Source organism: Balaenoptera physalus, assembly GCF_965194825.1.
Source record: "Balaenoptera physalus genome assembly, chromosome: 2".
NCBI classification, from domain to species: Eukaryota; Metazoa; Chordata; class Mammalia; order Artiodactyla; family Balaenopteridae; genus Balaenoptera; species Balaenoptera physalus.
The window spans coordinates 90,999,587-91,022,781 of NC_138883.1; the positions used below are offsets into that span (position 1 = coordinate 90,999,587).

The 23,195-nt window shown below is 35.5% G+C and overlaps 1 protein-coding gene across 9 annotated transcripts in view; it reads left to right on the forward strand.

Annotated features, from left to right (window-relative positions):
- The window catches only part of FAM227B (family with sequence similarity 227 member B), a 263,560-nt gene that overhangs the window by 193,832 nt on the left and 46,533 nt on the right, over positions 1–23,195 (forward strand). Inside the window, exon 11 of one of the 9 annotated variants that reach the window (XM_082453040.1) lies at positions 1–23,195. The exons of the other annotated variants lie outside the window; for them this stretch is intronic. Coding sequence (XP_082309166.1) covers positions 1–59 — 59 coding nt within the window. The 3' untranslated portion in view covers positions 60–23,195. 9 annotated transcript variants of the gene reach the window in all.

The following is a 23,195-nucleotide window of genomic DNA, read 5'->3' on the forward strand; positions in this document are numbered from 1 at the left end:
TGGCGAACCACAGGTTTATGTCCCTGCTACTCTTCTGTTCTGTACATTTCTTATTTTAATAAGGATATGGATTATATGTAAAAGAGACTAACCATCAACATAAAGCTGGAAGAGATAGCCAACACAACAGAAAAGAGAATCAGGAACCAAGAAGATCTCAACAATCAGCTGACTCAGGCAAGATGAAATGTAATAGGAGTAAATGTGAAGCCCTGCAGGTGGATTCAAAATTCCAGCTATAAAGATAAACTTTGGAAGACATATGGCTACATAGTAATACACTTTTTAAAGACCCAATTAATTAATTGCAAGCACAATATGAATCAGTGTATGATTACCAAATAGCTAATGAAATCTTAAGGGCTGTATTTTAATAGGTGCAGCATGTCTAGGACACAAGAAGTAACCACTCAATGTGCTTGTTGAACAACACCTGGAACATCGTGTTCAAATAAGGACAAAAATAGTAAATGGACTATAAACCTAGCTATCATAATAATGACTATCTCTCTGTGGAGATGGAGTTTACTAAGCATTTTCACTATCACGCTAAAGCTTCGTAGTTTGCTCTAAGATTGATAGAATTGTTATCCCTGTTTTACAAATGAAGACCTTAAGAGGTTAAGTAACTTGTCATTTTCTCACAATTAGTAAGTAATGGTGTTGAGACTTGAGATATAACAAGAACAATATAAAAAATTCAAACATACTGAATGCTCTGTCCTTTTGATGTCTGAAAATGTCTATTTCACTTTCACATTTAGCACATTTTTGCAGGTCACATATTTCTATGTTGGCAGTGAGTTTTATTTTTGGTTTTGTTTTTTGTCATTTAAATTTTTCATTTAGTTTCCATTGTTTCTGTTAATAAAATCTTATTATTTCTCCTTTGAAGGTAATGTATCTTTTTTCTCTGGTTGTTTTAAGATTTTTCCCTTCATCTCTAGTTTTCAGCAGTCTGAGTGTAATGTGCTTATGTGTGGTTTTATTTGTACTCTTTGGAATTTTCTAAATCTTTAAAAATCTGTGAGTTGATCTCTCTTATCAGTTTGGGGAAATTCTCCATCATTATCTCTTCAAATGCTGCTCTGCCCCAATCTCGCTGTCCTCTCCTTCAGAATTCCCATACCCCATGTCTCTTATACAGTTTTGTTTTTTCCATTCTGTGTGCATGTGTGTGTGCGTGCACGCATGTGTGTGTGTGTTTCGGTTTGGATATTTTCTTTGGACTTCCTTTAACTTCATTAATCTTGTCTTCTCTTAAAAACATTCAATGAATTTTTAATTCCAGACATTGTATTTATGAGTTCCAGAATGCATCCTTTATTCATTTCACAGATCCTGATTATTGGTGAAATTTTTATCTATTTTGTTCATCTTTTCTTTTAATTTCTTGAGCGTATTTATAATATTATTTTAAAGCCCTTTGTCTCTTAACTCCAATTTGTGGATCATCTGTGTGTCTGTTTCTATCATGCACTTGACTTGATTGCAGTCTTTTATTGTACACTAAGCATTGGGTATTAAGTAACTGTAGAGCTTTAGATGGTATTATTGTCCACCAGAGATGGTTCTCCCTTTTTCCATTTATCATGAGGGACTGAATACCATGACTTAATCAGTGATTGAACTGGATCTCAGCTGGATTACAGTTTTGGTAAGATTAGCCCACCTCTAGTTCGGGCATGGTCTTCGTGGGTTTTTAGTTAAGAACCTAGGAAGTCTCTATATATCCTCAGCCATGAAATAGGAAGGGAGAGTTAATTCTGTGCTTTGAATGTTTTGAGCTTAACTCTTTAACCTCCAATAACACACATCTTCAAAATCTGACATATTGTCCCGAGGGGAAGACCAGCCAGCTATTTGTGAGATGTTGTCTCCTAGTCACTGTTTAAGAACTATAAGAGACTTTGTGCAGCCTTTTAGAAGTTTCTGGTCCAGCCCTGCCCCAGCCTTCCATACCACCACAGAACTCTATAAATATCCCACAGTAAAAATTGGCTGCCATGTACATGGGGCTTGTCTTGATTTTACACCAGCCTACATGACTGTTAAAGCTCTGATGGTTCATGTCTTCTCTAGTAGAGTACTTCTGCCTATGCCAAGCTTGATTCTCAGTAGTACCCCAAATCAGTAAATGCTTTCAAGGGATGAAGATAAGTGGAGATTGTCAGCTCACAAAGGAAAGGCTTTTCCCTCTATGGAATTTTCACTTGTTCCCATTGTTTCCAATATCCTTAAAAATATCATTTTTGTAATTAAGAATAGCATTTTGTAATTTACCCAGTTTTTTCTAGTTATTAAAGTGGAAAGATTGGCCTGCAAGACCTACTACATCCTACTCAGAGCAAAAGCCTCAAATAGATTATTTTAAAAGCATCTTTATTCTTCTCACACACACACAAAAAGAAATACCCAAAACAAAACCTCCTAGAAAGGTTAAAAATGAAACACTGGAAAAGGTTAATAACGGAAGGAGATATTCACCAAAAGAAAGCTGATATAGTAATATTCGTATCAGACAAATTAAAGGAATAAAGCATTAAAAGGAATAGACTACCTACTGATAAACAATCCAACAGAAGGTATAATAAGTGTGAAGATATATGTACCAAAAACATTGCCTAGAAATATATAAAGCAAAAATGTTCAGACGATCTCAAGGACAAACTCACAGTTTTTCATTTAAAATCCATAATACTTTAATCCTCCCTTCTTAGATAATAATAGCTAAATCTGACAAAAAGAATTAGCAGATAATATCAGGAAAACATTAGTGATTATGACGTGTGTGTGTGTGTATGTGTGGGAGAGAGAGAGACAGAGAGAGGGTGCATGCAACAAATCAAGACTTTACATTCAAGTGTAGGTACACATGGAACATTTCCAAAAATTTTCCACATGCTAAGTCAAAAATGAAATCTCAACAATATTTAGGTCCTATTAACTTTTCCACTGTCCCTCACCCCACTGATGTCCTTTCTTCCCTTCTTACCTAACTAAATACTGTGGTCAATAGTTATAGTTACTTCTTTGCATTTATCTTCAACTCCTTTTACAATTTTCCAAGTAACTAATTAAAAGTAATTAAAATAATTAAAAATAATTCTCCACCTTTCCCACATCTGAAAGTGTGCAGCTAAATTTACATAGAGAAAGCATTCAACCATGCTAACTAGTCTCATTTTTAATTCATAAGTACATAACTCAAACTGACCTTCTGTCAGGCAAACAGTTTTCCCTAGTCCTTTATTTCTACCACTCACGAAGACAACTATTTCCACCTTTTTTCTCTTCATATCTCCAACACAACTTCCCCTATCCTCAATCTCAGATAGTGATTTTGCTTCCTACCTCAATGAGAAAATTAAAGCAATGAGAACTTCCACGAACTCCCACCACTACATCTACCCAAATACCAACATAATTTCCCGTATCCTCTGCTTTCCCTTCTGTGCTCCTTTCTAAGGTGAACTTTGCCAAGCACTTCACAAACATAATTTCACTTACTCCTCTAGTGATTCCTATGAGATTGGTGTTCATGGTACCACTTTACAGCTGAGAACACAGGTTCAAAGTCACATAATTAGTAATTGTTGCAGCACTATGTTAACCTATGTTATGTTACCTTATTACTCAAAAGACAACTCCATGGATCATGGTGTAGCATCAGCAACACCTGTGATGTTATTAAGCCCCAGACCTAATAACAAATCAAAATCTGCATTTGTAAAAGATTCCCAGGTGTTTCTTATTTCCTTCAATATTTGAAGAACACTGCTATGTAGGCCATTCTGTTTTTTCCCATGGACTTTCCACTGTAATATAGTGGTATCAATTACTTCAAAATACAATTAGTTCTTAGACCATATTGTAGTAGCACTCAGTCTTTCTCTCTAAGAAAATTTTATTAAGAATGACAGGTCTTCCCAAGGTACTAACTAATTCAAACCTTCCATAAATTCTATTAGTGTTTTGTGGTCTTAAAATGAAACTTCTGATAGTGTCCCTTCTTTTGGTATGATTGATTTGATTAAGTTTGGATTCAGTTAGTCTCAGCAGTCAGGATAGGAACTTAGTGGTAGCAGATCAAAGAATTTGGGATTACCAGCCTTAGAAGAGCCAGTTATTATTCTAATCATTCATTTTAACTATTAATTTCTCATTCACAGAGAAATCTTGGTTTAATTAAAAGCAGAACTAAATTTTGCAAATTTGATCTTGCAATATGAACTTACTTTAAGGTGTATTGTTAGTGGTGAATATTGAGAATCCACCCATGGAAGAGGTTTGAGAGCCTAGAATTTTTTTTTTTTAATAATGGAATAAAATGCTAGTTTCTTTGTTTAGTACAGAAGTCTAACTTACAGTAACTATTCTGATGGAAAGATTTTGGTGAAAGGGTGGGTAACTGACACTGCGTCACTGATACTTCTGCTAGCATTTTTCCCATTAGAGCACAATGGCTCCAAACAAAGAGGAAATGATATGTGGGAACCACAGCACCCTTCATTTAACATGTACACTAAGAGGAAAACACAATGAGCTCTTGCAAAAGTTTTCTCCCTGCTACATTTGACCTCTCCACCCACATTTTGAAAGAAGCATATGTATCTCATATGTCATACATAACACTGACCTCACCAAAGTGTGAATTCTTTACCACTTTGATTTTATTATTTCAATGTGTTGAATTTTTAACTAACAATACTGTACTTTATTCCTTTATGGTAACAGGTAACAGTGCATTCCTTGGCTTCTCTTTTCTCCATGATTTTCATACTGGTAGTGTTGGTTGTTTCGTTCCTGGTTCATTTATGAAATTTATGATAATTTGAAATAATTAGGTTCATTAACAAGTTTATGACTTAAGGGGTAAAACCACATCACTCACATCATTTGTTAAGCAACTATAATATTTAAATGAACTCATAATTACCCATCAATTATTTCAGTCATCCTCAAAGATTTGAGTTCAATGTATTACTTCCTGACAGACACATAGTAAAAATCTGCTTACACTAGCATAACCACTTCATCTTAATCTCCGTTGTTCTTTTTCTTCTTCGTATGCTTAAAACATTCCCTAAGGTAACCCTTTCCTGCAACCAGGGTGGTCTTCTCAAGGTCCTGCTCAAATGCCTTGTTAGCCAACCTCACCCCTATGTACACTCCATTGGCCTGAATTCTTTTTCCATGTCTGAACTCCTGCAAATCTGATCAGTTTTTAAGTGAGCCTTCTCTGATTACCTCATCCCACAAACAGTCTCGGTTTCATCCTTAAAGTTTTATTTCTGATACAATCTATTTGCCTCTTTATCTTGTATTAACTTTTCAATGGATGTTAGATTGTTCACAAGTATTACCTGCATATGTTTTATCAACCTATCTGATTATAATTGGTTACTAAAGTCAGCCACTGTATCCTTTCAACCTCTCTTGAAATTTGTAATGTTTTTCACAGTCTGCAAAAAATATTTCTTGAAGCAATGCATGAATAAATGAATAAATGGAAAATAGATTTAGGTTTAAGAAATCACATTTTTTCCCACTTTATGGAGATAGATTAATCTATCCTTTCATGCCTTAATTCATATAATTTAAAATAGGAAACATAATTTGAACAAACTAAAAAATGTCTTAAAGACCTCACTTAAACAAATAAGGAAGTTTAGACTCAACTGGAACGTGGGTCACTGGAGATTTCATATACAGTTGTAGTCAAATTCATTATTTCATTGCCCAGAGCAAGCTGCAAATTCCATAATTATCTTCAAAGAGGGTAGATATTTAGTCCTACCATGAGCCTTGAAAGGATGAAAAGGTGAATACTTCTGAACAGCTCAATTAATATGCTATCCCTAGAGAAGCTCTGTGTAAGGCAATGAATGATGTTGATATAGTAACCAACCATATTTGAGTCTATAACATTGCACTATGTTGACCAAGGGCATGAAGACAAAGTACAATCTGGTAAAAATGGATCTACAAGTGGCCAAGAAAATTCAGTTCTAATACATATCTCTTTGTTGCTCTACCTCAATTCAAGAATATGTCTGATTTTCTAAAGGAATAGATAAAACTCAATCACTCCTCAATATTTTCAGTATTTTCTCTCAACAAAGCTTTTACAAGAATGAAGTAATAGTGAGTTTGAATTTATACTCCTTAAGAAATGATGTTAATAACAATATAGTCTAAATTTACATAACCTTTACAGAATGCCAGGTACTGTGATTTACATATATGATCTCATTTTTATCCAGTTAACAAGTCTATAAGTTAATCATTATTATCATCTCCAAATTATATTTGAAGAAACTGAAACTTAAATTAATTTGCCCAAGGTCACTTAGTCTGCAAATGGCAGAGCTGGTGTTTAAATCTGTGTCCATCTGACTCCAAGGCTTAACTAATACACTACTCTGCTTCAGGAAAGCAGATTAAGTTCACATGCACGTACTTTAAACTATTGGTCAAGTGGGAGTTAGATCCACTCTTCTAGTGAATAGGAGGGGAGAATACCTTGAGAAGTCTCCCAAATTCCGACTGGAATTGTCTTGGGACATACCTGCAGAGGTGGCTTAAATACTTTTAGAGCAATTTTTGGAGGAAGGTCAGGGTCTTGAAATTCTCTGCCATTGGTAGAATATTCACCATGAGTATAGCTGTGATATTTTTAAAATAAACACAAGAGCCGTGGTCCAAAAAGTAGAAAAATATTTATAGAATAATACATGTAAAATATTGTCCTAATAAAGGTGTATTCCAATAAATAAAAAACATCCTATGGAGAGCAGCCAAGATGGCACAATAAAAAGACCCTGAACTCAGCTCCTCTCACAAGCACACCAAAATCACAACTATCTGCAGAACAACCATCAGTGAAAAAGACTAGAACTTACCAGAAAAGATCTTCTACAGCTAAAAACATAAAGAAGGAACCACAATGTGACTGATAGGAAGGGTGAACATGCAATATAATCAAATACCCTACCTCCTGGATGGGTGACCCACAGACTGGAGAATAATTAAATTGCAACGGTTCTCCCACAAGAGCAAGAGTTCTGAGCCCTACATCAGACTACCCAGTCAAGGGGTCTGGCACTGGGAAGATGAGCCCCCAGAGTATTTGGCTTTGAAGGCCAGTGGGGATTAATTGCAGGAGCCCCACAGGACTGTGGAAAAATAAAGACTTCACTCTTAAAGGGAACACACAATATCTCATGCACAACAGGACTCAAGGGAAAAGGAGTAATTTGATAGGAGCCTGGGCCAGACCTACCTGCTGGTCTTGGAGAGTCTCCTGGGGAAGTGGGGGTGGGGAGGGCAGCTTTGTCTCACCCTGGGTACATAGACACTGGTGGCAGACATATTGAGGAGCATTATTGGTAACTGATAGCTTGGCTCATTAGCTTGAAGACCTGGCCCCACGCAGCAGCCTGCAGGCTCCAGAGCTGGGATGCCTCAGGCCAAACAACTAACTGGGCAGGGACACAGCCCCACCCATCAGCAGATAAGCTGCCTAAAGACCATGGAGCCCAGAACTTCTTCTGCACCTGCCCCTAGACACTGCCCAGTCCACCAGAGGGTCTTGGCCCGTGGGTAGACCCAGCGCTACCTACCAGTGAACAGGCACCAGCCCCTCCCACTAGGAAGCTAGACCAAGCCTCTAGACCAGGCTCATCCACCAGGGGACAGACACCAGCAACAAGAAAACTACAGTCCCACAACACAGTTCAGACCCTTCCCTGGGACCAGCTGGAACCTGGCCCATCCCACTAGCAAACCAGCACAAGCTTCAGGACACTTCAGACCCCATACCCAACTGTGTCAGGGGCCAACACCTCCATCCCACCAATGATCTGAAATAAGCTCTGGGATCCTTGGGCTCTGCAGCCAGAGTCCAGAAACCAGCTCTGCCTGCCGATAGACCAGGAGTAGCCCAGGATCTAGCTATACCTGCCAGGAGGTGGGCAACAGCCCCAGAGTCTTCAGGACCCTGATTCTGCCTATCAGTGAGCCACCACTAGCTCCAGGGACCCCTAGAATTCCACAACCAGCCACCTCATGAACAGGCCTTGCTAAAGAGCAGCCAGCAGCATCCCAACAAGGCAGGTCCTGGCAACCAACCAGACTAGCGGCCTGCCAGACCACCCACATAGTTATCCCATCACAACAGAAGGACCCATGTAGCCCTCTTAGGTTGAATCCTTAGAGCATATAGCTTGGGTGACAAGAGGGGAGTGCACTGCTGGGATACATAGGATGCCTCCTACAGAGGGCCTCTTCTGCAAGGTCAAGAAACATAACCTACTACATACATAAAAATACAAATAGCAACTTAGACAAAATGAGGCAGCATAGGAATGTTTCAGATGAAGGAAAAAGATAAAACCCCAGAAGAAGAACTAAGTGAAGTGAACATAGGCAATCTACCTGAGAAAGAGTTCAGTATAATGATCATAAAGATGAGCAAAGAACTTGGGAGGAGAATGGATGCAGAGAGCAAGAAGTTAGAAATTTTTAACAAAGAGTTAGAAAATATAAAGAACAACCAAACAGAGATGAAGAATACAATAACTGAAATGAAAAACACACTAGAAGGAATAAATCGTAGACTAAATGATTTAGAAGAAAGGATCAGTGAGCTGGAAGACAGAGTAGTGGAAATCACTGCTGCTGAAGAGAAAAAAGACAAAAGAATGAAAAGGAATGAGGACAGCTTAAGAGACCTATGGAACAACATCAAGTGCACTAATATGTGCATTATAGGGGTCTGAGAAGGAGAAGAGAGAGAGAACAGGCCAGAGAAAATATTTGAAGAGGTAATAGCTGAAAATCTCCCTAACCTTGGAAAGGAAATAGTCACCCAAATCCAGGAAGCCCACAGAGCCCCATACAGTATTAACCCAAAGAGGAATGCACCAAGACACATTGTAATCAAAATGAAAAAAAAAATTAAAGAGAGAATACTAAAAGCAACAAGGGAAAAGCAACAAATAATATACAAGGCAATCTCCATAAGGTTATCACCTAATTTTTCAGCAGAAACTCTGCAGGCCAGAAGGGAGTGGCACAATATATTTAAAGTGATAAAAGGGAAAACCTATGACCAAGAATACTCTACACAGCAAAGCTCTCATTCAGATTCTTTTTTTATTAATTTATTTTATTTAATTTATTTATTGGCTGTGTTGGGTCTTCGTTGCTGCGCACGGGTTTTCTCTCATTGCGGCGAGCTGGGCCTACTCTTCATTGCATTGCACAGGCTTCTGATTGTGGTGGCTTCTCTTGTTGTGGAGCATGGACTCTAGGCATGCAGGCTTCAGTAGCTGTGGCGCACGGGCTCAGTAGTAGTGGCTCATGGGCTCTAGAGCTCAGGCTCAGTAGTTGTGGTGCATGGGCTTAGTTGCTCCGTGGCATGTGGGATCTTCCTGGACCAGGGCTCGAACCCATGTCCCCTGCATTGGCAGGCAGATTCTTAACCACTGTGCCATCAGGGAAGGCCCTCTCATTCAGATTTGATGGAGAAATCAAAAGATTTACTGACAAGCAAAAGTTAAAAGAATTCAGCACCACCAAACCAGTTTCACAACAAATGTTAAAGGAAATCCTCTGGGTAAAATAGAAAAGGCATCAAATAGAAATAAGAAAATTACAAAACGTAAAAGCTCACCAGTAAACGCAAACATACAGTAAAGGTAGGAAATCATCCACAAAGAAAGCTAATAGGGAGGATAAAAGACAAAAGTAGTAAAATCATCTGTATCCACAATAAGCAGTTAAGGGATACACAAAACAATGACATGTAAAATATGATAATAAAAACAGAAATTGTGAGGAGAGGAGAGTACAAGTGCAAGGTATTTAAAATGTATTGGAAATTAAGAGATCAGCAACTTAGAATGATCACGTATATATATAGACTGCTCTACAAGAGCCTCAGGGTAAGTGCAAACCAAAAATCTATAATAGATATATACACAAAAAAAGAAAGAGAAATCCAAACAAAACACTAAAGATAGTCATCAAACCAGAAGAGAAGAGAAGAAGAAAGGGAAAAAAGACCTAAAAAAAATCCAAAACAACAAAATGGCAATAAGAAAATACATATGGATAATTTCCTTAAATGTAAACGGACTAAATGATCCAACCAAAAGACGCAGACTGACTGAATGGATACAAAAACAAGACTTGTATATTTGCTGCCTACAGGAGACTCACTTCAGATCTAGAGACACATACAGACTGAAAGTGAGGGGATGCAAAAAGGCATTCCACACAAATGGAAATCAAAAGAAAGCTGGAGTAGCAATACTTATATCAGACAAAGTACACTTTAAAATAAAGACTGTTACAAGAGACAAAGAAGGATATTACCTAAGGATGAAGGGATCAATCCAAGAAGAAGATATAACAACTGTAAATATATATGCACCCAACATAGGAGCACCTCAATATATAAGGCAAATATTAACAGACATAAAAGGACAAATTTACAGCAACACAATAATAGTGGGGGACTTTAACACCCACTTACCTCAGTGGACAGATCATCCAGACAGAAAATCAATAAGGAAACACAGGCCTTAAATAACACATTAGACCAAACGGACTAAAGAATATTTATAGAGCAATACACCCCAAAACAGCTGAATACATATCCTTTTCAAGTTCACATGCAGCATTGTCCAGGATAGATCATATGCTGGGCCACAAAAAAGCCTTGGTAAATTTAAGAAAATTTAAATCATATCAAGCATATTTTCCAACCCCAATGCTTTGAGACTAGAAATCAACTACAAGAAAAAAAAACTGCAAAAAACACGTGGAGGCTAAAAAATGTGCTACTAAACAATCAATGGATCACTGAAGAAATCTAAGAGTAAATCAAAAAATACCTAGAGACAAATTAAAATGAAAACATGATGATCCAAAACCTATGGAACACAGCAAAAGCAGTTCTAAGAGAGAAGTTTATAGCAATACAGTCTTACATCAGGAAATAATAAAAATCTCAAATAAACAACCTAACCTTACACCTAAAGCAACTAGAGAAAAATAGCAAGCAAAACCCAAAGTTTCATAGAAGGAAAGAGATCATAAAGATCAGAGCAGAAATAAATGAAATAGAGACAAAAAATAATAGAGAAGATGAATGAAACTAAAAGCTGGTTCTTTTAAAAGATAAATAAAATTGATAAAACTTTAGTCAGACTCATCAAGAAAAAAAGGGAGAGGGCCCAAATCAATAAAATTTGAAATGAAAAAGGAGAAGTTACAACTGACACCACAGAAATACAAAGGATTATAAGAGACTACTACAAGCAACTATATGCCAATAAAATGGACAACCTGGAAGAAATGGACAAATTCTTAGAAAGGTACAACCTCCTAAAACTGAACCAGGAAGAAATAGAAAATATTAGTAGACCAATTACCAGTTCTGAAATTGAATTAGTAATTTTAAAACTCTCAAAAACAAAAGACCAGATGGCTTCACAGGCGAATTCTATCAAACATTTAAAGAAAAGTTAATACCCATTCTTCTGAAACTATTTCAAAACATGGAGAGGAAGGAACACTTCTGAACTCATTCTGTGAGGCCACCATCACCCTGATACCAAAATCAGACAAAGATACCACAAAAAAAGAAAATTACAGGCAATATCACTGATGAACATAGATGCAAAAATCTTCAGTGGAATACTAGCAAACTAAATCCAACAGTACATTAAAAGGATCATACTCCATTATCAAGTGGGATTTATCCCAGGGATGCAAGGACTTTTCAATATCCACAAATCAATCAATGTGAAACACCACATTAACAAACTGAAGAATAAAAAACGTATGATCATCTCAATAGATGCAAAAAAAGCTTTTGATAAAATTCAACATCCGTTTATGATAAAAACTCTCCAGAAAGTGGGTGTAGAGGGAACATACCTCAACATAATAAATGCTATATATGACAAACTCACAACTAACATCATACTCAGTGGTGAACAGCTGAAAGCATTTCCTCTAACGTCAGGAACAAAGTGAGGTTGTTCACTCTCACCACTTTTATTCAAGATAGTATTGGAAGTCCTAGCCATGGCAATCAGAGAAGAAAAAGAAATAAAAGGAATCCAAATTGGAAAAGAAAAAATAAAACTGGCACTGTTTGCAGATGACATGATACTATACATAGAAAATCCTAAAGATGCTATCAGAAAACTACTAGAGCTCATCAATGAATTTGGTAACGTTGCAGGATACAAAATTAATAGACAGAAATCTGTTGCATTTCTATACACTAACAATGAAAGACCCGAAAGAGAAATTAAAGAAACAATCTCACTTACCATCACATCAAAAAGAATAAAATACCTAAGAATAAACCTACCTAAGGAGGCAAACGACCTGTACTCTGAAAACTGTAAGATGCTGACGAAAGAAATTGAAGACCACACAAACAGATGAAAGGTACACCATGTTCTTGGATTGGAAGAATCAATGTTAAAATGACCATACTACCCAAGGCAATCTATACATTCAGTACAATCCCTATCAAATTACCAATGGCATTTTTCACAGAACTAGAACAAAAAAGGTTTTAATTTGTATGGAAACACAAAAGACCCCAAATAGCCAAAATAATCTTGAGAAAGAAAAACGAAGCTGGAGGAATCAGGCTCCCTGACTTCAGACTATACTACAAAGCTACAGTCATCAAAACAATATGGTACTGGTACAAAAACAGAAATATAGATCAATGGAACAGGATAGATAGCACAGAGATAAACCCATGCACTTATTGTCAACTAATCTATGACAAAGGAGGCAAGAATATACAATGGAGAAAAGGCAGCCTCTTCAATAAGTGGTGCTGCGAAAACTGGACAACTGCATGTAAAAGAATGAAATTAGAACATTCTCTAACACCATGCAAAAAAATAAACTCAAAATGTATCAAAGACCTAAATGTAATGCCAGACACTATAAAACTCTTAGAGGCAAACATAGGCAGAACACTCTTTGACATAAATCACAGCAATATCTTTTTTGATCCACCTCCTAGAGTAATGACAATAAAAACAAAAATAAACAAATGGGACCTAATTAAACTTAAAAGCTTTTGCACAGAAAAGGAAACCATAAACAAAACAAAAAGACAATGCAGAGAATGGGAGAAAATACTTGCAAATGAAGTGACTGACAAGGGATTAATCTCCAAAATATACAGACAGCTCATGCAGCTCTGTATCAAAAAAACGAACTACCTAATCAAAAACTGGGCAGAAGATCTACATAGACATTTCTCCAAAGAAGAACTTGACATACAGAAGAATCTGACATACAAATGATCAAGCCCATGAAAAGATGCTCAGCATCAATAATTATCAGAGAAATGCAAATCAAAACTACAATGAGGTATCACCTCACACCAGTCAGAATGGCTGTCATCAAAAAGTCTACAAGCAATAAATGCTGGAAAGGGTGTGGAGAAAAGGGAACCCTCCTACACGGTTGGTGGGAATGTAAATTGATACAGCCACTATGGAGAACAGTATGGAGTTTCCTTAAAAAACTAAAAATATAACTATCATATGATCCAGCAATGCCACTACTGGGCGTATGTCCGGAGAAAACTCTAATTCGAAAAGATGCATGCACCCCAGTGTTCACTGTAGCACTTTACAATACCTAAGACTTGGAAGCAACCTAAATCTCCATTGACAGATGAATGGATAAAGCAGATGTGTGTGTGTGTGTGTGTGTGTGTGTGTGTGTGTGTGTGTGTATAATGGAATATTAGCCATCAAAAAGAATGAAATAATGCCATTTGCAGCAACATGGATGCACCTAGAGTTTATCATACTAAGTGAAGTAAGTCAGAGAAAGACAAATATCATGTGATATCACTTATATGATAAGTCTAAAAAAATGATACAAATCAACTTATTTACAAAGCAGAAATAGACTCACAGACATAGAAAACAAACTTATGGTTACCAAAGGAGAAAAATGGGGGAGGATAAATTTGGAATTTGGGAATAACAGATGATGCACACTACTATATATAAAATAGATAAGCAACAAGGACCTACTGTATAGCACAGGGAACTATATTTAATATCTTATAATAACCTATAATGCAAAAGAATCTGGAAAAAATTGATATATATATACATATATATGTATGTATAACTGAATCACTTTGCTGTACTCCTGAAACATTGTAAATCAACTATACTTCAATAAAAAAAAATTAAAAGAAAATCCTGTCAAAGTAACTATAGAGTTTGTATAAAACACAAGAATATTAAATAAGAAAGATTTAAGAAAAATATTAACCCTTCAATATGTATTATTATCTTATTGTTTTAAATCTTGTATCTACAACCTAAACTATTATTAGTCAGAGCAGAACAGTTTAAAAGGCATCTTTATACCAGTTTCTTTACACCGCAGTTTCCTTATACTTTCCTTATACTTTGAGTTTTGGAATAAACACAAGGCCAATCTGGTGTAATGTGACTATTCAAGTAATTCAGCAGGTGGGAAACAAAAAAAAGTTTCCCAGTTCTTTGGAATTCCCAGTTGATCTGCAACTGAGAGGATAGCTGTGTTCTTGTGGCATTTCCATCTTTTCTTCTACTATACCACTATCACATTGCATTGCAATTCCATGACAATATGTCTCAGACTTGTTTCCGCCTCCGCTGCTTAGTGAGCCCTGTCTTTTTTCATCTTTGTATCCCAGGCATCAAATATGTAATTTAAACTCAGTGGACATTTGTGAAATGAATGAATATGGGTAAGATAAGTGATAATTTTAGTATGTAGTAGTTTTTGCTAACTGTGCCCAATCCAAGTAAACTACCCTTGAGAAACTGAGGACTTAATACAAGTGTCCTAGTCAAAGTGCTTTCGGTTGTAACACAAATCCACTCAAACTATGTAATGGAATGTTAAAATGAGACTGTTTCTGTCTTCATTTCCTCTGAGGTCATAAAGGCTGATGACATCAGTAGGTACATCCCAAAGAAAGGTCATGGACTATCTTGCAGGACATGAGCCTACCTTCAGCCTGTTATAAAAGATGGTGAGGAAGAAATTTGAAGAAACAAAAGAATTTCCTAGGAGGAAAGTATGGGAGTACTTCTCTTCCCCTCCAGTCCAGTGAGGAAGAGGTTGTGGAGTTAAAGAGACCAAGAAACAGAGGTTGCCACCCCCTCATTCAAATCCAGATGTCCCCTGGATTTGGAGGAGTGTGGTAACTAGTAGGGAAGACTATGGCCTGTCATTAGCACATAAGATTACATATGATTTAACAACATTGTGCATTGTCATTCTTTTTCTTTCTTTTTTTTCAGTTAAAAAAAGGATATATCAGTGGTGTTTTAATTTCTTTGTTTACTGACAAAATTGAACTTTCAAAAAGTATTTGTTTATTTATTTATTTATTTGGCTGCGTTGGGTCTTACTTGCAGCATGCAGGATCTTCTTTGCCGCGTGCGAGATCTTCGTTGCGGCATGCGGAATCTTTAGTTGTGGCAGGCGAACACTTAGTTGCAGCATGTGGGATCTAGTTCCCTGACCAGGGACCAAACCCGGGCCCCCTGCATTGGGCGTGTGGAGTCTTAGCCACTGGACCACCAGGGACGTCCCTGAACTTTTTAAAGAAAGATTACCTGCCAATTTTATTCTGTTTTGTGATTTACCTCTTATGTCCTTCATCCAGTTTTCTACTGAGGTTTTTGTTTCATCTGTCATTCTATTGGAAAAAGGTCTCCCAGTTTTTCATTTGTGGTACTTTTTAGCTAGCAGGAGCTTTGAATTTTTACACAATAAAATATATTAGGTTTTTTATTCAGTAATCTCTTCTTTTGTAGCCTTCTATACCACTTATCCTTATATTTTCTTCTTGTTCATTTTGGCTGTTTTATATTCCACATTTAACTGAATCCTTCAACAGTTTTTTTGTTGGAGTGCTCAAATTACATAATAATGGAATCCTTCAAAGTGCTTGAGCTGAATGATGCTTTGCTATTCGTTGTGTTTAGCGTGAACCTAAGATTGCTATTTTTAAAAGGTTGTGAATCTCCTTATCCTTATGATAAAGGTATCCTCAAAACTTCTATCAACTGCTTCATAGAGTGGGTTTTTCTGCAAGGCCTCCATAAAAAAGACAGCGCCATCTGACCCGAGTGCCAAGAAGAGCTGGAAATCTTCACAGAAATTGTTCTTTTTTATCTCGTGGACTCTGTGAAGAGTGTGAATAGGATGTCCTTTGTTAAGTTGGCTGTTAAATGTTAAATAATTGTCCACTGTGTGTGTGTATTACAATTTCTATATCCATTTATCCATCAACATACACTTAGGTTGTTCCCATACCTTGACTACTGTGAATAATTTTGCAGTGACATGGGAGTGCAGATATCTTTTTGAGGTAATGATTTCATTTCTTTTGGATATATACCCAGAAGAGGAATTGCTGGATTATATGAAAGTGTTTTTTTTGGTGGGGGTCGTGGGGGAACCTCCATACTGTTTTCCAAAGCCTGAACCAATGTACATTCCCACCAAGGTACAAGAGTTCCCTTTACTCCACATGCTCACCAACACTTGTTATCTTTTTGATAATGGCTATCTGAACAAGTGTGAGTTGATATCTCATTGTGGTTCTGATTTGCGTTTACTGATAATTGGTGATGTTGAGCACGTTTTCGTATGCCTGTTGGCCATTTGTATGTCTTCGTTAAAAAAATATCTACTTTGGTCCTTTGCCCATTTTTTAATTGGATTTTCTTGTTGCAGTTGATTTGTAGGAATTATTTATATATTCTGGACATTAAACCCTTATTAGATGTATGGTTTGTAGATATTTTCTTTCAACCCATAAGTTGCCTTTTCATTTAATTAACTGCTTCCCTTTCTGTGCAGGAGCTTTTTTTGATATAGTCCCACTTGTTTATTTTTGCTTTTGTTGCTTAGCTTTTATTGTCATATCCAAAAAATTCATTGCCAAGGCCATTATTAAGGAGCTTTTTTCCTATGTTTTCTTCTAAGAGTTTTACAGTTTTGAGTCTTACGTTTAAGTCTTAAATTCATTTTCAGTTGACTTTCATATATGGTGTAATTTAAAGGTCGAATCTCATTCTTTTGCATGTGGCTATCCAGCCATTCCAACACCATTTTTTGAACAGACTATCTTTTCTCCATTGTGTATTCTTGGTGTGTTTGTCAAAAATTAGTTAACTACATATTATTGGGTTTATTTTGGGGCTCTCTGTTCTGTTCCATCAGTCTATATATCTGTTTTAAATCCAGTACCATACTGTTTTGATTACTATAGCTTTGTAATATAATTTGAAATCAGGAAATGTGCTGATGCCTCCAACTTTGTTCTTTCCCAAGAATGCTTTGGCTGTTTGGAGTCTTTTGTGGTTCCATAAGAATTTTAGAATTATTTTTTCTATTTCTGTTGAGGAAATTTCCTTCTATACCTGTTTATGAGAGTTTTTATTGTGAATAAATGTTGAACTTTGTCAAATACTTTCTCAGCGTCTATTGAGATGATTGTGTGGTTTTTATCTTTAATTCTGCTCATGTGGTATAACACATTAATTGATTTGCTTATAATAAGCCAAACTTGCGTCACAGGTACGGATCTCACTTGATCATGGTGTCTAGTCTTTTTGATGTGTTGTTGAACTTTGTTTGCTAGTATTTTATTTAGAAATTTTGCATCTAGGTTCATCAGAGATATTGGCTTATAGTTTTCTTCTGTTGTCTTTGTCTGGCTTTGGTATCAGGGTAATGCTGACCTCATAAAATGAGGTTGAAAGTGTTCCCTCTTCTTCTACCTTTTGGAAGACTTTTAAAGGATTGTTATAAATTTTCATTTAATGTTTGGTAGTATTCAGCCATGACATTATCTCGTCCTATGCTTTCCTTTGTTGGGAGATTTTTTAAATTACCACTTTAATCTCCTAATTTGCTATTGGTCTTTTCAGGCTATCTAGTTCTTCTTAAAGCAGTCTTGGTAGTTGTAGGTTTTTAGGAAATTATTGTTTTCTTTTAGGTTATCTAATTTGTTGGCATTTGTTGTTCATAGTAGTGTTTTATGATTCTTTGTATTTCTATGGTACCAGTTATAACGTCTCTTTCATTTCTGACTTGAGTCCTCTCTGTTTTGTTCTTAGTCAATTTTGTTTATCTTTTCAAAAAAACAGCTCTTAGTTTCATTGATCTTTTTTATTGTCTTTTTAGTCTCTATTTCCTTTATTTACACTGTGATCTTTATTTCCTTCCTTCTACTAACTTCGGGATTAGTTTGTTCTTCTTTTTCTTGTTTCTTGAGGTGTAAGTTAATTTTGCTTATTTGAGATTCTTCTTGTTCCTTAAGGTAGGCATTTATTGCTATGAATTTCCCTCTTAGAACTGCTTTTGCTACATCGCATATGTTGTGGTTTGTTGTATTTCCATTTTCATCTGTCTCAATATATTTTTTATTTCTCTTTTTATGTCTTCTTTGACCCATTTGTTGTTCAGTAGCATGTTGTTTAATCTCCACATATTTATGAAATTTCCAGTTTTCTTCTTGTAATTGACTTCTAGTTTCACACCATTGTGATCAGAAAAGATGTTTGATATGATTTCAGTCTTCTTACATTTATTAAGACATGTTTTGTGGCCTAATATATGATCTATCCTGGAGAGTGTCCCATGTGTGCCTTAGAAGAATGTGCATTTTATTGCTTTTGGATAGAATGTTCTATGTATGTCTGTTAAGTCCTTCTGTTCTAATGTGTAGTTTAGGTGAACGTTTCCTTATTGATTTTCTGTCTGACTGATCTATCCATTGATGAAAGTGGGGTATTAAAGTCCCCTACTATTATTGGATTGCTGTCCATTTCTCCCTTTAAGTCCATTAATATTTGCTTTATATATTTAGGTGAGCCTATGTTAAGAACATAAATATTTACAAATGTTATATCCTCTTGTTGAAATGACTCCGTTATCATATAATGACCTTCTTTATTTCTTATTAGAGTCTTTGCCTTAAAGTCTATTTTCCCTGATAAAAGTGTAGGTATCCAAGTTTCTTTTTGTTTCCATTTGCATGGAATATCTATTTCCATGCCTTCACTTTATCTGTGTGTTTCCTTACATGTGAAGTGAATCTCTTGTAGGCAATGTATAGATTGGTCTTGTTTTTTTTGTTTTGTTTTGTTTTTAATCCGTTTAGCCACTCTGTGTCTTTTGATTGGGGAACTTAGTCCATTTACATTTAAAGTAATTAGTGATATGTGTGAACTCTTTACCATTTTGTTAATTGTTTTCTGGCTGTTTTTAAATTCCTTTGTTCCTTTCTTCTTCTCTTGCTCTCTTCCTTTGTTATTTGGTGATAATCTTTAGTGGCATGCTTAGATTCCTTTCTCTTTATCTTTTATCTATCTACTATAATGTTTTGCTTTGTGATTACCATGAGGCTTACGTAAAATAACATATCTATAACAGTCTAAGTTGACAAGTTAAGTTCAAACACATTCTAAAGCTCTACATTTTTACTCCTCCCCCTTGTTTTGTTTTTGATGTCACAGTTTCTTTTTATCTTGCATATTCATTAACAATTATAGTAGTTATAGTTATTTTTACTACTTTTGTCTTTTAACCTTTGTACTAGAATTATAAGTGATTAACTCATCACCTTTATAACATTAGATTTTTCTGAATTTTACTATATGTTTACCTTTACCAGTGAGATTTGTACTCTCATATGTTTTTCTATTTCTGATTAGCACTTTCATTTCAGCTTAAAGAAGTCCCTTCAGCATTTCTTGGAAGGCCAGTTTAGTGGTCATAAATTCCTTCACCTTTTGCTTGTCTGGAAAACTATTTGAAAACTATTTATCTCTCCTTCAATTCTGTAGGACAACTTGTCTGAGTAGAGAATTCTTGGTTAGTAGGTTTTGTTTGTTGTTTGTTTTGTCTTGTTTTGTTTTCAACACTTTGAATATATTATGCCACTTTCTTCTGGCCTGCAAAGTTTCTGCTGAAAAACCTGCTGATAGTCTTATGGAGGGTTCCTTTCCACATAACAAGTTGTTTTTCTCTTGCTGCTTTTAAGATTCTCTCCTTGTCTTTAAGTTATGACAGTTTAATTATAATGTGTCTTGGTGTGGGTCTCTTTGACTCATCTTACTTGGAACTCTCTAGGCTTCCTAGATCTGGGTGTCTATTTCCTTCCCCAGGTTAGGGAAGTTTTCAGCTATTATTTCTTCAAATAAATGTTCTGCCCCTTTCTCTATCTCTTCTCCTTCTAGGACCCCTATAATGCAAATGTTGTTCTGTTTAATGTTGTCCCACAAGTCACTGAAGCTATCTTCACTTTTTAAATCTTTTTTCTTTTTACTTCTTTGATTGGATGAATTCTGTTGCCTTGTGTTTGAGTTTGCTAATTCTTTTTTCTGGCTTCTTCTAACCTGCTGTTGATCCCCTGTAATGTATTTTTCAGTGCAGGTATTCTTCAGCTCTGTGATTTCTGCTTGGTACTTTCTTGTATTTTCTGTTTCTGTTGAAACTATCATTCTGTTCATGCATTGTTCTCCTGACCTCAGTGAGCATCTTTTTTTTTTAATTTAATTTTTTAACTAATTAACATTTTTTCTGTTTCTGTAGTTTATTGATATATAATATTATATATGGCCGGCATGAACTTTAATTTTGCTAAGATATATGAGTTTTTTGCATCTCAGAAAGACTATTAGAATAAAAACTACAAAAGTGGATAAAGGTAACCATACTTACTTGCATAAGTGTCTCCCTTTTAAGAGATGTAATATACCTAAAATAAAAAGGGGATAATTATGAAAATGAAATTTTCCCAGCATCGGTGTAGTAAGACTGGAATATTTTGTCACTAGTGAAATTTCTAAAGACTTAATAAGAACAGTTGAGACATACTTTCTCATAGTTTTATCAAGTAGAGTCAATATCGGTGTTTCCGATGACCTTCCCTAGCATTCAGAGATGCTGAGAACAGAGGAGATATAAAAACTATAATCAGGGACAAAATTAATATTTTTACCTAAAATAAATCAACAGACTAGAGGAATGCAGGGGGAAAAAAGCTAGTAAATTCAGTGATTTTAAGGTTACTTATTACTCTTATCATATCAGGGTGGGGTTTTTCCTTTACGTAGGATTTTTTTCTTTGACTCTTTCACTTCTAAAATTTCTTTGCTTTGTGTTTTTCATTAATCTCTTACTTTTTATGTCTATTGCTGTTACTCCAAGCCTAGAATCTTTGCCTGATATTAATCTGTTGACAGTAATTTTACAACAAAGTTCAAGTAATCTTCTAAGGCTTTTATTTTGGGTATGGTAGAAATGAAGTAGAGGTCCTTTTGTCATTAGTAACATATCTGTTCATAGTGACTAGAAGTTAAGTAATAGCACCTAAATATGTATTTAAGAATGATTCAAAATTGAGCATGTTTTATTTTTAATCATTCCTCCCAAAGAGAATATTTTTATTCATTTCTTATTTATCTTTTCAGTATTTCTTTATACAAATGAAGGCAAATACAATAGATATTTGCCTTATTTTTATTCTTTCCCTTTTACACTGAATGTAGTATATTGTATACATTGTATACATTCTTTCCCATTTACACTGAGTAGTATATTTTATATATTGTATATATTCAATCAAGTAATATACTCTCTTCACTGTTCTGCAACTTGCTTTCCTCACTTTATGATATGACCTGTAGATATCTTCACATCTGTATGGAGATCTTGCTCTTTTTTTTTTTTTTTTTTTTTTTTTACAGTTTATAGTATTCCATCAAATAAGAGTGCCATAGTTTTTTCAACCAGTACTTGACTGCTAAATGCACAGGTTGTTTACAATCTCTAAATTTTACAAATTATGCTATAATCATTAAACCTGTACATATATTTTTTGTGCTTATGTAGGAGATTTTGTAGAATATATTCTCAGGACAGGGATTGCTGAGTCAAAGAAAAATGTCTGTATTATCAGTAGATATTGTCAGATTCTTCTCCATAATGGGTTGTATGCTTTTGAGCAAGTTTTAAAGTAGAGAAATTATATGGTTCATTACCTTTCTTGCCATTCTAACTCCCAACTTAATCTAACTTTGGTTCCACTCAAAATTTTAAAATACAGGTTCCTTGCTGACTAGTTCTTTAATCTCTGCCAGAGATAAATGCCTACTTGCCTCCAGTATTTCAGGCTAGTATCTAATATCTTTTAATGGGTAATGTCGAAAATCAATTCAAGTGACTTTCTTCAACTCTTCTAGGTTTGTCATCAACATCACAATCTGTAGATCTGATTTGTCTACCTGGTAACTGATAATAATTGTCAGTGCCAGAATCTAGTACAAACTTCTCAGATCACCTGTTTTCTCTGCTCTACATTAAGATATCCTTAATAATTAGCATATGCTTTTAGGCTGACTGACATGGCTGATTAAATCATATAGTTCTCCTTTAAGACAAGACTCCCTGGGTACCCTCATGCATATTTACACTGGCTGCAATGAAAAATTACCAAGTCTTTCCTTATCTGGGTATGTTGTCAGTATATGGAAAAGGTAGACTCTAACATGCAGAGACCAAAGCCTCCTATTGCATTTAACTAGAGGGTCATGGAAAGAGCTCTGAAATCAGAAGCAAAAGACCTAGGTCTGCATCCTCTTCCTGTACCGTTTTTTTTTTTTTTTTAATTACAGCTTTATTGATGTAGTTCATATACCATACAATTCACCCATTTAAAGAATACAATTCAGTGGTTTTTATTAGATTCAGAGATGTGAACAACTATCACCTTAGAGCAAGACTTACTCTTAGAAAAAGTCATAGAGTTTCCTTAACTTTAGTTTTCTAATCTATAAATTGTGGGAAGTGTTACTTAGCTCATAAAATGGTTTGTGAGGATGATGTGAAATAGTGTACATGCATGAATTTGAAAACTCTAAAGCCCTGTTAGGTAAAATGAGATGGAATATTCATTTCCTCTGACTGGGGCAAGCTATAACAATATCCTAACCTTCTCTCATACATTTTTACCTCTCTGCATGTTTAAGATGCATTGCTAGGAAAAAGAAGGGATATCATGCCTTTTGTGAAGAAAGAAAGAATTTAAGAAAATATTTTATTTTCTG